An 18,225-nucleotide genomic window follows, 5' to 3' on the forward strand; every position below is an offset into this window, starting at 1 on the left:
TTGACTAGGAGTCGCCTCAGATCAGCTTGCCTCTAAAGTGTCAATCTGCAGATCAAGGCTTGAGAAAGATTGCAGTTACATTGCATTAGATGGGTTTTTATTTATTGAGAACTTGCTGTGGGAGCATATGTGTTGAAGAAATGAATGCTGCATGTTTATGAGAGAGAGAGAGAGAGAAAGAGAGAAAGAGAGAGAGAGAGAGGGGGGGGGGGGGTATAGACATAAAAATGTGATGTTGCGTTGCTTCTGAGCAGGTTTATTGCAAGGATGCTTTTGTTGCACTACTATTTCAGAAGACTCTTACTCTAGGAATGAATTGTTCACACATCTAGCATTGATTAGCCAAAGCCCAATTAAATTTGCACAATGCAATTCCCATCATGCAGTTCTGAGTACTAGATTGTGAAGGATGTAGTCTCACGGAATGCAAGGCACCGAAAATTGGAAACTCTTTGGGAATTTGGAAGTCCTCATCTGATTGGTTGAATTCTCCACGTGTGCCGCGTTCTTTATCGGTCACCTGGAAACAAAGCTGTCGTGATGCCAAACCCTGTCACGGAAGAAGAAAGCTGTTGTGTTTACAACCGTGACAATAGCGCTTATCAGGATCAACTAAATGCTGGGTTTGCAATATGTGAAGGTCGCTGCATAGACTTTAAAAGGCATACAAGAGTTTTACACACCGGTCTGTGATTGCAGGGACATTGACTTTACATTTTCACTCTCCTAAACATGACGCTGAACAAAACAAACTGTGATTGGTTGCTTTAAATGTTATAGGCGGCCCTTGGCCAATGAAAGCTGCATAAATGCCTGATTATAATGTGCCTTTCTATCATTTGATCATCATTTGATGAATCGCTGCGGGCATTACACAAACGTATCTTTTAAACAATCTTCTACAGGTGGTAAAAATGCAGCGTTAATTGTGCCAAGCAATTTAAGAGACATTTGTGAATATGGCTCAATCTATAACGAGCCAAATTTACATGGAATTCATGTTGGCACTGAAAAAAATGTTTTATTGACTGAAGCTGGATTGTGACTGGTAGAGAGTTTTGCACTGAAATACTGCACACAAAAGTGACTCAAATGTTTAGTGAATTTGCCCCAAAATGTTTGATTAAACAACCTTGACCTTGAGGGAACGTAAAATGTTAATGAAAAATAGTCATGAATAATTACAGGAAGGTCTATTTATAGGTCTATATAGCCCCTTTTTTAATTAATCTTGGGAATTCCCGTCCTAATTTATGTATTTTTTAATTATTCATTGTTGGTTGATTTTATCTCTATTTTTGCTGAATGTGTAGACTTTCCGGGCTTATAGACTCGTAATGTGGGATATGCATTTAATACACCTGTTTGTTTGTTTTTGTTTGTTTGTTTGTTTGTTTTTAGTCCACAAAATAAAAGTACCAGTAATAAAAGGAATTTAAAATGATCATGCATTTGGCACTATACCAAACGGACATGCAGTGCATTATTGAATTTTGTATTGCATTCACCAATGTTCCCTAAGAATGCAAAACTAGGAAACTGTTTTCGCACTGTTAGCACCAGTGTTTGGGGTAATGGATTCATTACAAGTAATGAGTTAAGTAATCTGATTACTTTTAGCAAATAACTTAAAAGTAGCTTAAAAGTTACTTTTTCAAATATGTATACTTGATGTACTTTATGTATTTAATCTCACTTTATTAACCAATGTCTTTGCTGCTGACCTTCGATGTTCTAATTCAATCATATGATTAAGCAAAAATGACATTAGATAAACATCACATTTGTGTTTGGTTAGTTTGAGCAGCGCCCTCTACTGTGTAGGCGTTCATTTCCTCCGAGGCTTATTCATTTCACTTTTTTTGTGCAAAGGCCTTTACATTTACAAATATATATATATATTTTTTTTTTTCATTATAAAAAAAAAAAAACAAGCCCAGCCCAGGTGAGAAAAAATAATGGAAAACTCACATGACACATTACTTTCATAAAAGAGTAATTAAAGCAATTAGTTACTTTTTTAGGGACTAGCTCATTACTTTTAAAAGTAACTAACACGGGTTAGCACCATGTTACATTTTCTCAGTTGACAGATCTTCTGAACTCAGTGTATTTGTTCTGTAAGTTCAATTACTTTCATGTTTGTCCAACCATATATTATTATTGAATGTCTCGAAAGGGGTCAGCTACAAAACTACCTTTATGAACTGAAAAACAAAATCACTGCTTGGAGATGAACTTCCCTTAATTATTGTACCACCATTAATCCTGGAAAAATGGCCCAACACTTGACAGGTTATGTACAGTCTCATTTAACTGGACTTATTTGACTTGACTAGGCTGTGAACTTGAATTTTAAGTTGTGGTAACAGAATGTCACACATATTTATTCAGTTGCGCTTTTTGTTGTACACTATTGGCTGAATCCATAATTAGATGTTCCTCTTAGTCCGACCATCTGGCCTCAGCAGTGAGATTAATCTGAGGATCAACATGAAGATTTACAGTTTGCATTTAACAAATGCTTTGAAACACAATTCCCTCTGCATTTCCCTCTATTGTTGAAAAAAAAAAAAAAAAGACAAACAAACATGAATTTCATATGTCAGATAACCTTAAGTTCCCATCATCACATTTGCTGTGTGTGTGTGTGTGCGTGTGTGTGTGCGTGTGTGCGCGCGTGTGTGTGTGCGTGTGTGCGTGTGTGTGCGTGTGTGTGCGTGTGTGTGTGTGTGTGTGTGCGCGCGCGTGTGTGTGTGTGTGTGTGTGTGTGTGTGTGTGTGTGTGCGCGTGCATGTGTGTGTGTACCGTTTGGGTTTGGGGGATGTTTGTGGTCTTGCCTTAGCCAGCCTTACACACACTCTGCCTAGGATTAAAAGTATATATATATAAAAAAAAATGTACTGACTCTATAGTCTATATATATGCACTCGGTTAAATGGATTTTTCAAGGATGAATGAAAGAAGTAAAGGAAAGTAAGACTTTTAACAATCACATGAATATAATTACAGTTCAAATACCGGCAGTGTAAAAGGTAAGCGGTGGGAATTTAAATGCTTCTGATAGACATTTTGAGAACGGTGAGTAAGAGAATGATGGAAGGTAGGCACGACAGTGACAATACCCTGCAAGTGTGTATGACAAGCATATATTTGCAGAAAGACTAGATGAATAGGACGGCCCATTATAAAAGCAAGACTGGTGAACTTGAGGGCCGTTGTGCTGAGAGCATTTGCAGTGCAGTTGTCATCGACTAGTTCTCGTGGTACTGTGCTATTCACCACGGCCTCTCCTGTTCTCACTCATGGAGTGACCCAATTAATTCATTCTCCTTTTTCCTGTGTGTGTGTTTGTGTGTGTTGTCGCTATACCCTATCAACAGAGAGGCTGGCGAAGAAAACTGGGACGCAGAGAGCTGCCAAACGCTCCCATCGCCGGCAGTCTCCCACACCAAATGTCTGTGCAGCAAGCTGTCCACCTTTGCAGTGTTAGCGCAGAAAGCTAAAGAACCGGTGAGTGCTATCTTTACCCTTCGACACCACACTTCACAGCCCAGCGACTTTAAGACGGGGCCTAGCTATCCGAGACCTCTGTGAAACTCGTCTCATGCGGTCAAGTAGCTAGAACATATGATGCCATACATCCAGAATATTGTTGTCGAACACTGTTGGAAGTGTTTGGTTGCTCTCTAGAAGGTCAGTACTCCATCTGTTCCACATATGCTAGATGCTACAGATAAAGAAAGATCAGAAACAATCTGTTAAGGGCTAATTATTTTGTTGTAAAGATTTATTTAAGGTAGTATTGTAACATTGTGACCGTTTGCGCTGTTGGCGTGACATTTGAGGTGAACTTTCCTCCATAGTGTGTGGTTACTGTACGAAAGCAGATGGTGGACCAGGTGTTTCATATATCATGGTATGAATAATGCGTCAGGGTTTGTCTGGCTTGGGATTTCTCCCAGGTATAGTATCAAGCATTGATGCACAGCATTGTTGTTTTTCTGTGATTATGAATTTTAATCTCACTAAAGCAGTGGTTATCAAAGAGGCATCAGGGGAAGTGTGGAAAATGATGATACATTTAGCAAGTAAAAAATAATAAACGTTTTATATGTATATATATTTGTTTTATATAATATAAATATATATTCTATTCTATATACTCTATATATATAATGTAATTGTACTTAAAAACTTATTTTCTTCAGTGTGTATATATATATATATATATATATATATATATATGCTGAAGAAAAAAGTTTTTTTAAGTACAATCAACTTCAACGTCATTTCAAATTAAGTAACATTAAACTTGTAAAATGTATCCAAATAGTTATTTTAATTGTCATAATATTTCACAAAATAAACTGTTTTTACTTTAATTTTGATCATATAAATGCAGTTTTGGTGACACATATAGAAAATGTCTTTGATTATTAAAATATGAGGAACAAAACTCTTTCTCTTATCATATACTGCAAGTGACACGATGACCCTTTTCACTCTTTGTAAAGCTGCTTTGAAATATATACTGTGTGTGTGTATATATATATATATATACAGTATACACACACAGGTGAAACTCGAAACATTAGAATATCGTGCAAAAGTTCATTTATTTCAGTAATTCAACTTAAAGGGTGAAACTAATATATTATATAGACTCATTACATGCAAAGTGAGATATGTCAAGCCTTCATTTGTTATAATTTTGTGAATTTATAATTGTGAAAATGTTTTTATAAGCTGTAAGCCATACAATATAGATTGTGAAAATCACTATACAGTTGATAATGCTACTTTCAAAATGGGTTTATTAAAATATAATTTCATGGCTGGCAATTTTTCTGTGGCCAGTAGATTTTGTCGATTCACCACCAAAGGCTAAAAATGGCAATCAAAAACCAAGCTAAAATATCTATTGGGTTGACGATGTACATAAGCGTGAATAGAGGTAAAAAGCTCTTTGTTTGTTATGTTCATCATATTTATTATTTATTCATTATCTAGTATAAGCTAAAGTTTTGGATCCGTATAGAGTAGATATGTGTCAACTCTGAAAGGATAGGCACTGAGCATTACATCAGATGTGGCTTTTAGCTATCCAGGTTAATGACTTGTGCTGCCGCTTGTTATATTGACCCTGTGCCCTCTTTTCACTTAATGGACATGAACTTAAAGTCCACTACAGGCCCACCAGCTGCTCGGACCCCCTGTTCGAGGACTCGTGTCCTGTGCATCTCTCTCTATGTATCTTTCTATCTACATATTTATCTCTCTTGATCGTTTTCCCTTTTCATTCCTCCCCTCCCCTCAGCAGTGTCACCAATGAAAGGATACTGACCCACTTTAGCTTAGCTGAGTGTTTTTTTTTTGTTTTTTTTTCATCGGAAAGCACACCCCATTAAAGTGATTGATATGCATGGCAGGCGAAGAGGATGCTGGGAGATGGAGAATAGCCCTGAGGAATGAGCGATGTGGGGCAGAGAGAGTAGAGCCATAGGCCAGTTACAGTCACACAGGAGCTGGACCACACGCTGCTGGCTGCCACAAACCACTGACACCAGCTAAAGAGAGCGTGCCAGGCGCACACACACACGCATGCAGAGAGCAGCGCTGCCCATCAGGCACAGTTCTGCACGGTCAGGGGCATTGAGCATTGGGTACAGGGAGGCAAGGTGGAAGCAATGCCAGTTCTAAAAACTGCAGAGCTAAAAGGAATACTAAAATAAATAGAGGGAAAAGTACCGGAGAGAACATTTTAAAGTCAGAAATCCTGATAACTTGAATGCACACGTAATGGAAGTCACAGTCTATTGCAACAGAATAAACGTTACAGTTAGAAGTGTGTCTGCTCTATTTAACTGTCTGCAATCTTTTTCAAATGAAGAGCCTTTTATTATTAACATTTTTAATCACTTAGCTCAAGATTGCGGTCAGTTTGATTTTTTTATTATTTTTTTTTTACGTTCTATTCATCAAAGAATCCTCACGGAAAAACAAACATATATATCGTAGTAGTTTCCACAAATATTAAACGGCACAACTGTTTTCTTCAGCAGCCCAAATCAGCACACTATTATTATTATTATTTATGACGGATTATGTGACACTGAAGACTGCTGAAAATTCCGCTCTGCCATCACAGGAATAAGTTAAAATATAAAATATATCAAAATAGGAAACACTTATTTTACATTGTATAAATATTAGTGACTAAAGTGTAAAAATATATATTCTAAAACCATCTTAAAGGCCACATTCACACAGCAGCAGAATACGGTTGTCAATCCTGAATTTGAGTCCTTAATATGTTTACATTCACACACAGTTCAGTTATTTACAGGAGTGACAACCGCATTCTATAACACAGCTCACACCTGTATGAAGCATGAAGTGCTCTGAAATTGTCCTGGTCGACAGCTGCGTTGACTCGGGATTTAATAAAGCACAGTGGACCAAAGTCCTTTTTTCTGATGAGAGCAAATGTTGCATTCATCTATTCATTCACTGTTCGACGCATGACTCAAATGCTCCGCTCTCCATCCAGACATAAAAGCTGCTGTCGGTTATTGAAGATTTGACGGATGAATCTGATTGCTTTTTATTTGTTTTTCATTTAAAAGCCGCTTGCCAGGTCCAAATGACTTGCAATCCAGTAACTGTTGAGACAGTGTCCCTGCAAAGTGTCTTGTTAAAGCTGGGTCGCCTCAGCGGGTGTTAAACCTGCAGTTTTTGTACCAGCAGTCACAAGCTACAATCATTCATAGGGATGTTTTACACCAAACTGAAAATCCTCAGGTCATTCCAAACCTGTATGACTTCTTCTGTGAAAAACATAAAATAATATAATTTGAGAAATGTCTCAGTGTGCTTGTGGAAGTCAACGGTGTCAGTCACTAAATCTGTATCTCCAAAATATAACGAAGAAAGTCTGCAACGCATTATTTTACAGTGTCCCTGTTGCACATCTTACATGTACTTCCTATAGTAAAAACTGTAAATTATGCATAATTACAAGCAACTAACCCTAAACCAAACCCTTGCCCTTATTACTGTATAGTAAGTACATGTTGTTAATTAATATCATTATTTGTATAATTACACTGTTACAAGGACACCTTCAAATAAATTGTAAGCAGAAAGTCCTGCAGGTTTGGAACGACATGTGGGCGAGTATAATTGTAATTTTTTGGGTGAACTCTCCTTTTAAGCCTTCACCATTGAATGTTGTGGATTATCCATATTTGATGATCACTTTACATTCTAGTTCACCCACCTTTTTTAATTTTTGTTACACTTTATTTTAAGGTGTCTGTGTATACATTTAAGTAGAGTAATATTAACTAACTAAATGTATAGGGTTAGGTTTTGGTTTTGTTTAGGGTTACAGTAGATCCATGTAATTATGCATAATTTATCGTTAGGGTTAGGGTTAGGGCTAACCCTATTACTATAGTAACTACATGTAACAAAGACACTGTAAAATAAAGTGTTACCTTAATATTTTATGCTATTTGCCTATTTCATGATGATTACAGTAGATCACTTTTCTAAAATGCACGTCATACATTTTACAACTCACTGTTCTTTAAAATATGCTGTGCCATTTCTGAACATGTTACTTCCTAAGAGAACAGAAGAGTGACAGACAGGAATGGAATGATAATTGATTGCTCATATCTGTGTCAGCCAGACCTAAAGCTGTAGGTCGACATTTATCAATTTTTGTCCCTCATCATAACGTCATTGCCTGGCTGTTGGCTCATTTTGCGGGAATGCCTGGTGACATTTGGAAGTGCAGAGTAAACAAGTCTCCACCCGTTAGCCTGGATCTACATGGGTCATCACATCTCCATCAGCATCTTCAATGTACCCAGCAGCTTAACGCTGTCAAAAACAGCAGACAAAATGGCTGTGTTCCAAAACATTGTGTGCTACCTATCTAGGGAGCATTTTTGTGGTGTACTTTCGCAATGCTTTTTTTTTATTTTTTTTATGGCATCTAAGACTTTTTGGCAAAAACATCTCAGTTATCCTCCAGCAACCCCAGACCGATTGCAAGGAGCTTAGTGATACTTTGAGGGAAATATTTTTAAACAGTTCTTAAATAGGTCTAATTTAGGCCCAGTATTTATGTGTACTTGTTCCGCTCATTATAGCTACATGCATGCATACCTAAGTATTCTGTGCACCTCAAGTAAGCAGAGCTATGTGTGTGTTGTTTGAGTGACCATACTTTAGGAAAATGTCAGGTCAGGGAAAATACCGTATGCTGTAAGAATGCTGCCTCACAATTGGACTTTATAACTCGCATTTGCAAGTTTACATCTCAAGATTATGAGAAAAGAACTCAGAAATGCGAGGCTTCCTTAGTAAACCTCTGATGGAAACGTCCTGACTAGGGCCCTCTGAAGCACAGCAGCTGCTCTGACTGATATCTAGCGGTCTAAACACGTTCATCTTGTGTTGATCAGAGCTCTCTGCCCTCCCAAGACTCTGCTGGCTTCTCAGTATTACAGATCAAGACTGCTCTTGGGCTTTGTAGTTGAGAACTGGAGGAGAGTCAGCCGTGATGGAAACTGCATTTCAATTATAATGCCTTAGGAACTTGTTAAAGGGATGTTTTGGTGTTTTGTTGAGAGACTGTAGTGTGAGTGACTTGTGAATGTCCGGAAGAGAGCAAAGGCATGCAATGTGTGATGCGATGCTCCTCTTTGTGTGCATGTTGCTCGGTATACTGGCTTGAATGGCTCAAACATCACGGAACCATGGAGGAACCAAGAGTGAAAACCTAAGTGGCATGCTTCTTTTTTCTTATCAATATATTTATTATTTTTCACATGATTTTTCAGTTCAGTATACAAGTAAACAATCTTTTCTAGTATTTCTGGAAGACATATTATTATTATTATTCATATTAAAATGATAGTTATTATTGTTATTAGTTGTCATTATTAGTTGGTGTTGTTACTACTATTACTACTACTACTACTAATAATAGAAACAATTGATACTTGTGTAATAATAATAATGTATTTTTATATTTTTGCAATGTATTCACTGCATTTATATTTTTGTTAATGCATGAACTATCAATAACAATGAGAGAGACATGTGTTACAGTAATTATTCATCTGTGTTAATGTTAGTTAATGATCATTTTTAACTCAGGAACAGATATAACTGTTTTAATAATTTATTAGTAAATGTTGAAACTAACATTAAATATCAGTTCATTCTTTACAGTTCTTTTTAATTGATAGTTCATGTTAACTAATGTTATCAAACCATATTAATAATAAATATGTGTTACCATAATACTAATTATTGTTAGGTGGGTGGGTGTGTGTGTGTGTGTGTGTGTGTGTGTGTGTGTGTGTGTGTGTGTGTGTGTGTGTGTGTGTGTGTGTGTGTGTGTGTGTGTGTGTGTGTGTGTGTGTGTGTGTGTGTGTGTGTGTGTGTGTGTGTGTGTGTGTGTGTGTGTGTGTGTGTGTGTGTGTGTGTGTGTGTGTGTGTGTGTGTGTGTGTGTGTGTGTGTGTGTGTGTGTGTGTGTGTGTGTGTGTGTGTGTGTGTGTGTGTGTGTGTGTGTGTGTGTGTGTGTGTGTGTGTGTGTGTGTGTGTGTGTGTGTGTGTGTGTGTGTGTGTGTGTGTGTGTGTGTGTGTGTGTGTGTGTGTGTGTGTGTGTGTGTGTGTGTGTGTGTGTGTGTGTGTGTGTGTGTGTGTGTTAATACATTAATAAATTAATACAACACCAAAACATCCCCAGCAATAACAGCCCATCCATATCAATCTCTTCAATACCGTCACTTCTGATCAATTTAATCTGTCTTAATACATTTTATAATTTGTCTAAACTGTCAGGAATAAAAACAACATGAGAACATCCCCGGCAGTAACGACCCATCCAAACAAAGAGTGGTATCAAGATATAGTTTTTGTGGTACTTTAGAGGATACCGTAAGACTTAATTAAGGTATCATGGGAACTCCAGCCCACGTCGACAGGACTTCACAGAGGAAGAGGGGAAGATAAAATGGTTAACAGCAAATAAGAGAAAGATACATGGATGGATTAACCTTCACATTTAATCGAGAGGAGAGGGAGGCTGGAAAGTGGCATAAGCTTCTGTCATTACCGGCCATCTTTAGTCTAGCTGCTATCACCCACTGATCCTGTTTATCCCCTGCTGTCTCTTCCAGAGAGCGAAACGCTGCTATTTACCAAGGTTAGAGGTCCGTTTTATTTAAAACAGAGCTTTTTATTTACTCTGATGCCTCTTTTCTTATTTGCAGTGACCGCACGCTTAAAGGCTTCCTGGTTATCATGCCAGCCTCATGCATAACTCTGTGCTGATCAGTTGCTCACTGATGGATGATGGGAGTCGTTGGCACAGAGAAGATGCTGGCTTCTTTAGGCCATAACAATTTGTCGCCTGTCAGTTTTCCCATGCAACTGATTCATCGTCACACAGGATTAAACCAGAGGCACTCGAGCGCAGAAAAAGAGCCATGACGGCACACGCTAAGATCCGGTGTTATTACCCCCTTCAGCACAGACATACGCATACGCCCATTCTGAACAAGTAGGCCTGCCTGCCCTGCATACTAAGATGCTCACGGTCTGGTTGGATGAAGGACGGTGGTCTTTCTCTCGGTATCAGGGAATCTGTATTGCATTGTAATCTGCCTCAGGCTTGTTGACCGATCTTGCTACCTCTGTATACAGACAGCCGAGCGCAGATAAATGCGTATATTGTGGAGACAAACATTATGTCTGCAGGTTATCCGCTCCACATGGTGTAATATTATGTCCCATCAGACATAGTGATTTCGAAGACTGTTAGTGGTATACGTGGTTTTCATAAGGATTGTATATCTCACACTATCTATGCTTTGTTCTTTTGTAAGTAGTGTGAAACAAGGCATGCCGAGCTATTTGAATTGCAAAAACCAGTGTCTTTTTGCTGTACGGTTCTTTAAAAATGTAAAACGGCTCGAAAGGTCAGATAATGTCACTCGGAAACAGCGTGAAGTCTATTGAGATAGTTTTTACAGCGTTTGCAAGGCAGAGCTGTATTGATGTTCTGCAAAAAAAAAAGAATATTTTTCCATTTATTTGCAATTTTATGCAATTAATTCAGCTCGAACCATTTAACATGTAGACTCTATTCCAACTTTTCTTTGCAGATAACTTCGGCCTTAGATGTGCTAGCTATTTTTAATGAACTTCACGTGTAAGAAATTTAAAATTAAAATGTGAAAATCTCCCTTTGATGTGCATTATTAGAAATAATTCATTTAAATTTTAACCATCATTGTATTATTTCCATAATGAATTGTAATTGGTCATCTTTATTGCAGTTATTTCTATACTTACAAGTAATTGGTCTTCTTTCTCGAATTATTATCATACTGAATTAATGAATTATTTCTTAAAAAAAGAAAACACATTAGTCACTTTACACAGTAAACACTTTTTTAATTATTTATATATTATTATTTTTATTAATATTCTGAATTTTATTTTATTTATTTATTTAGTTACATTTTTAGTGCTTCTATTATGTGCTTTTGTCATTATTAGTATTATTTATTGTTTAATTATTCGTATTGCCACTACTCTTTAGGTTATTTTTTTTTATATTTCAGTTTTAGTTCAATTTTCATCTATTAGCTTTCATCGAATTTTGATATTTGATTTGATTTCAGCTTTATTTCATTTAACAAAATCGTTTTGTAATTTTAGTTTTAGCTTTAGTTTGTGATAATAAACGACACATACCCGGCATCTGAAAATGCCTACTTCCCTGTAGAATAAGAAAAGCAGTGCAACAAATGAGTACTATGTCCAAATAGACAGTATTCAAAAAACAGCGAGTTAGAATTGACTACATGATTTGAACCCTCAAACATTTGATTACCAGCCCATATTTGTATCCATTAGACTACACCGCCCCCAAATAGACGAATGAAATGAAGCATAGAGAGTTTGCCAACAGGAGAGGTAAAGTGCGCAGTGAAAAGCTCAGTCTCTGCCGTGACACTGGCACAATTGCTAAGACGCTTTCTCATTAGGACACGGCCTAGTGTAAGTCTCAGCTGAGGTGATGCGTTTCCTCGCACAGTAATAAGCAGAGCTGCTCTCCTGGGCGATACACACACCAGCTCAATTTGGTTATGCGAACTGTCCCTTTTTGCATGTTCATGTAATTCCCAATTGCAGCATGTGAACCGGTTTATTCTGCTGAAAATCTTCGTATAATTGACCCTTTTCACAGACTGATGATGCATTTACACAGATACACCATAATTCTAGCAAAGTTAATTTTTTTTGTATTTTCATAACACTACGCTTTGGGGCTTTTCACACTGTGCTTAACCCCAGGTTATTGTTGTTCTAAATCCTACTTTTAACCCCAGGATAAAAGGAACATTTCACACTTTTTACCCAAGATTATGAAACCCTGCTTCCGAGGCAAGGGTTAGCACTGCTTTTGCCAATCGTGTACAGTGTGAAACGATGCGATGTTAGAATGTTACAGCTAGACAACCAGTCGTGTGCATCATATTCACATGATTTGTACATTAATGGAAATGCAGTGCATAGAAAGAGTAGTTTCCTTGTTTGAGGGTAAAAATGTCAAATGGTGACAGAAAACGCAATAATTAAAGAACAGGCCATTCCTGATAAACTTGACAGTACAGTCAGTAATACATAATTTGATTATGTGCAATGCTAGCGCCTTTATGTGAACAAATTAGTTGATTTGTTGACATATTGATTGGCCATTTGTCCAATCGGTGACACTGACACCGCAAATGTGCAAATGATAACGTTAACCCAGGGTTTAGGAATGTACCTATTTAGGAATGTAACTATTTCTCTCTTTTGGAAAGTCATAGAAATTATATTGTGTATTTTTTTGTTCTTTTGCCATTTGGCCAAACGGGAACGCAAAAGTATTTGTTGTAGTTTCCCGCTCACCAATATAGAAGTTTTACCCAACTACTTCTGAGCTTCTGAAAACCCTGGAAATGTGAAAAGGGTCCATGCCGTTCTAAAAGCTTTAGCAACACCCAAGCAAGCTCTTGGGTCATCCAGTTTTGGGAAGCTCCGGGTGGGTTTGGATCATGATGATTGATCAGCACGCTGTTTTAGGCTTTAGGCTCACATCATGCGCCGTCGCCCTGACAAAGAGTCCCACCACTCTGTTTCTCTCCCAACCATTTCAAAGATAACAAGTGTCCAGGGAACTTGAAAGATAGCGTTAGCATATGCTAAAATGGCACCCGGTCTCTCCTGACGTGGACGTGAGTCAGGTGGAGCGGTCGACGCGCATCCAAACAGCAGATCAAGGCTTGGTCTCGAAGGTCTCAGGGCTCAGATGAGGGAACGATACGCCTTGGAGAGTTTCAACCGTTTGATTAATGCCAAGTCTGACTAACTTCATGTTAGGTTTTTCTTGTTTTCCCTCATCCGCGTTCCCTGGTTCCGCTAAGTGCGTTTCTTATTGTCATAATGAGTTATTGCGGAGCGAGAAGGAACGGGGAGAGGATAGTTCAGGGATAAATGGTGGCTGTGCAGCGCGTGAGGCTGGAGAAGTAGGTTAAAGTGCCTGGGCTGAAAATAGACATGACTTCTATTTGCTGAGGAGCTTCACTCCGCCATAGGGTGTGCTGGGATAGACGGCCTATAATTCCCCATGTAATATGCGTGCCGTCTGTGGGCCTCAGAGCCAATGGGAGCTGTGGTACATGCTTTTTTTAGGACAGTTCTTATGGTACGGCCGCTTAGGGCTGTAGGCCCGTGAACGAGAACAGGTTCTACCGCACCAGGTTCTCTGTGGACATGGCATGTGATCATATAACCCCTCAACGGACGACATTTGTGATTAAATCTCACCTCATATCAGTAGAATAATTGAAAATGAGTGTTTGGGAGTCAAGTAGGCCCAGTTTTGAGTTAAAAAGACGTGCATGTGATTCAGATGGGAGAAGGAGGCATATTTATTAGCGCGTGAAAATCAAAGAGATTTTTTTTTTTTGATGATTGGTGCCTTTAGTAAATGATCTGTTTGAACTATTAATATATTTCTATGTGGCGTGTTGTGACTTGATAGAACTAGATCACTCACAGTATGAACAAAGCGACAACACGCTTCTATTTTCGATATGCTGCACAAATACTCTAGCCACTGTTTCTCTGGTTTCCTAAAATAAAATAATTTTGTTTATAAATATATTTTGTTTTATAATTTTGTTTGATGTTTTTAAATAATTTCGGGCTGTTACATTAAAGCCAGCTTCTGATGTCTCTGCTCCTTGGCCTACTATGAATAATATTTTGGGGTCGGGATGGGAAGATTTTCTTTGAAGGATCTTTTACTTTATTTAATACCAAAACACAGTAAAAACAGTAACACTGTGAAATGTTATTACAATTTGAAATGACTGTTTTAATATATTTTTCATGTCATTTATTGCTGTGATTGCAAAGCTGAATTTTCAGCATTATTACTCCAGTCTTCAGTGTCACTTGATCCTTCAAAAATCATTCTAATATGCTGACTTCACATGCTATCGGAAATTTCATACTTCCCTCTTCTGAAATTGTGATTACGAGCTTGTCGCATTAAAGTGCTTTGTTGCCGGAAAGAACGTCATGTTTATTCTTGCCTATTTCTTGGGGAAATCGTATTAAACCCAAGCTATGTTAAAGATATTTAACTTTGAATAAAATGTTGCGTCCCATTTGTTGACAGATAAACATTCACCAATCTACATTCATTTAAATACATGCTATTTGCGCTGTGTATAAAACGAACAATATGCTTCAAATGGTCAGTACTGTAAATATACACAAATTTGATGTAACTGTTGTGAAAAAAACTAATAACTAATACCAGTCACAGAAGCAATCGTTCTCCCACCCGCCCATGTTTAAAGTTTATGAGAAACTCAGATATTAAAATGATCTCTGAGCTTCCCAGTTATAACTTGAGAGGGCATCCATGTCCAAATTCTGCACTTGCATTTACAATAATTCTGATTGCGTGTGAAGGCAGCATTGTTTTTTTTTTTATGGGAATGTTGACACTTTTTTTCATGAATTTTTCATGAGGAGAAAGGTCAAAAGAACTGCATTCATTTGAAATATAAATACTTTGTAACATTATGGATGTCTTTACTGTCACTTGACATGCAAAAGTGACACGCAGGATTGACAGTTCAGTGTGAAGACTCATGCTGTCATGGTGCAACATGGCATCAGTTGAAGGCTTAGAAGCTGCTCTTAGTAATTCAATATAGAGCAATGCAACGTATATAATACTTTTTTCTTCAGTTTGTTTAAAACGGTTGCTGTCCTTCTCCATCTCTCTTTTTTTGTGTGAGATTTTTCGTGAATTAGTTTTGGTTGTTTTTATTCTGTTGTCACCTCGTGCTGTCTAGCGCCCACACATCTGTCGGAGGTGTCGTAGTGAATTGGAAATTAGGCCATTGCTAAAGCTTCCAAAGCAAGGATATTCTTTCTCACTCTTTCTGTTTCAATAACTCTCACCGAGTGCAACAGTGACCTCATACATTTTCGGTGGCCTTGGAGTCTTTTTTACAATCATTTTTCAATAAAGAGTTCAGAGCCATGAACCTGCGAATCACAGCGTTACAAACTTTGATTGGATGCATTCTTTTCAAAATGTGAAAATTGACTTTGGAGGCAGTTATGTATCCCATGAATCATTGGGAATGATTAATCAAATCAATAAGAATGGTGCGAAAATTACTTACTTATAATAAGTGATTTTGAGTATAAAAAAGAATGTATTTTAAATGTATTTAGCAAAATATTTGAATATATGAATGCTTAAATAGTTTCAGAGTTTAGGTAGAATATTTTTTTCTTTTTTTTACTGGGAATTTGGTTATTAAACGTGATTTTACACACACACACACACACACACACACACACACAGTTATTCATTTCTATCCTTGTGAGGACATTCCATAGGCGTAATGGTTTTTATACTGTACAAACTGTATATTCTATCCCCTTACACTGCCCCTATCCCTAAACCTACCCATCACAGGAGACATTCTGCATTTTTACATTTTCAAAAATATATAATTTAGTATGTTTATTAACCCATTCCCCTCATGGGGACCGCTGGCTGGTCCCCACAATGGAGGTGATCTCAGGTTTTACTATCCTTGTGGGGACATTCGGTTCCCACAATGTATAATAAACCAAGCCACACACACACACACACACACAAAAGAACACTGACTTGTAGCTTCTACTAAAACACACTACCATTCAAAAGGGTCGGTTCAGTAAGATTGTATTTATTTATTTTATTTATTTAAAAAAAATAATTAATAATTTTATTTATCAAGCACACTGAATGATCAGAAGTGAAAGTGAAGAGAGATTTATTATTGAAAAAGATTTCGGTTTCAAATAAATGCGTTTTTTTTTTACTTTCTGTTCATCGAATAATGTTTCTTTAGCATCAAATTATTATTGGAATTATTTCTGAAGGATCATGTGAGGCTGAATACTGAGTAATGATGCTGAAAATTCAGGTCTGATCACAGGAATAAATTACATTTAAAAATATATTAAATTAGAAAATCATTCTAAATTATAATAAAATTACAATAATATTTCACAATATTACAGTTTTTTCCCCCTGTATTTTCAATTAAATGAATGTAGCCTTTTGTCTTCTTTCAAAACACATTTTTAAAATAATCTTACCGACCCCAAATTTTGAATGGTAATTTATCATCAGGCAACTTTTGAGCTCATGTTTAGTCTTTCTAGTCTTTTTTTTGCTTTCAAACCCCAGCTGTTGTTCTCTATTCTCCCATATACACCCCTAGTGCTTCTGTGTTTTCATTTTCACATCAGGATGGGAGCAATCCTCTCATCTACCCTGCCAATGGCATTTCTGTGAAAGAGACAACACCTATAGTAATTTTTCAGGCTGCTGGCATACTAGATTGGTCAAAATTGCCAAACTGAACCCGGCAGAGGCATAATGTTGGCAATTAATATGCCAGGGACAATAGGCTAAGCAAAAGATGAGAGTGAAGGTTGGCAGCGCCTCTCCTAGTGCCACCTGTTACTCCTACACCTGCCAGTTTGAGTAAAAACACTGCCGCCATACCTCCACCAGCTCCAAACTCTCTCACACTCTCTAAGCTGTTTAATAGCCTCCTTTTCCCATGTCTACCTTTCCTTTGCACACAAACACTCTCATAGGCTTACACAGAACAGATGTGCACACACAGTAGGCGCTGTTGGAAGGCCAATCCCACAACCCACACACAAGCTTTACGGTCTTTGTTCACAAATGCTGTTTAGTCATAAATGCTTTGTGTGGAAGCCTGACCGGTCCACACCAGGAGGCCAATTGAGCTGTAAGTGCATGAATGAGGACTTCATATTCAAGCCAATTCACAGCTTATTATAAACAGCTGCAAGCTTTATAAGCTCAAACCTGTAGCCATTTCACAGGCTCTCCCAAAGAGCATCCAATGTTATTTATTTAAAACTTAGCTGTGGCCTTTTAGAGATATCGTGTCAAGTGCTTTAAGAGTAGAGATTCTAGCTAGAGCTGACAGAAAATCAAAGGGGTTGTGTATCTTTCCATCCATCCATCCATTTAAAAAAAAAACTTTATTGTAGCTTCAAGCATTATTTTTTATCAACACTTGAATTTTTGAAGTTTTTAAATAAAAAAGCAACATTTTGAACAAAAAGCTGAAAAAAAAAATATATTTTCAAAGACTACAACATGCATAAGCAATGCTTTTCAGTTGTTTCTGCTCCTTTTTTTTGCCAGAAGTTGCATAATAGTGCTACCTATCCTATAACAATGACAACAAAGAAAGCCGGATAATTCTGTCAATGGCGGGAAGCGTTGCTGCGTAAATTATGGAAAATTCAGTCAATGGCGGGGAAAGAATTAAAAAACCAACAAACAAGCAAGCCCAGCCCTGCTGGGAAAAATGATCACAAATGTAACATAATGCATTACTTCCCATAAAAAGTAACTAATGCATTTAAGTTACAGTTACACAATATTGTAACTTTCGTAAAACTTTCTCCAACATTGAATTATACAAAGAACTGGGCAATAATATACACTCTAAAAAATGCTGGGTTGTTTCAACCCAATTTTGGGTAAAATATGGACAAACCCAGCCGTTGGGTTA

At 37.4% G+C, this 18,225-nt stretch overlaps 1 protein-coding gene across 9 annotated transcripts in view; it reads left to right on the top strand.

Annotated features, from left to right (window-relative positions):
- adgrb2 (adhesion G protein-coupled receptor B2) overlaps nucleotides 1-18,225 on the top strand; it is a 303,614-nt gene that overhangs the window by 221,711 nt on the left and 63,678 nt on the right. For all 9 annotated transcript variants that reach the window (XM_079591890.1, XM_079591891.1, XM_079591885.1 and 6 more), the window contains one exon: nucleotides 3,384-3,513. In XM_079591890.1, the coding sequence (XP_079448016.1) occupies nucleotides 3,384-3,513 (130 nt within the window). The remainder of the gene's footprint in view (nucleotides 1-3,383; nucleotides 3,514-18,225) is intronic.

The sequence above is a fragment of the Phoxinus phoxinus genome (assembly GCF_949152265.1).
Source record: "Phoxinus phoxinus genome assembly, chromosome: 19".
Taxonomy (NCBI): Eukaryota; Metazoa; Chordata; class Actinopteri; order Cypriniformes; family Leuciscidae; genus Phoxinus; species Phoxinus phoxinus.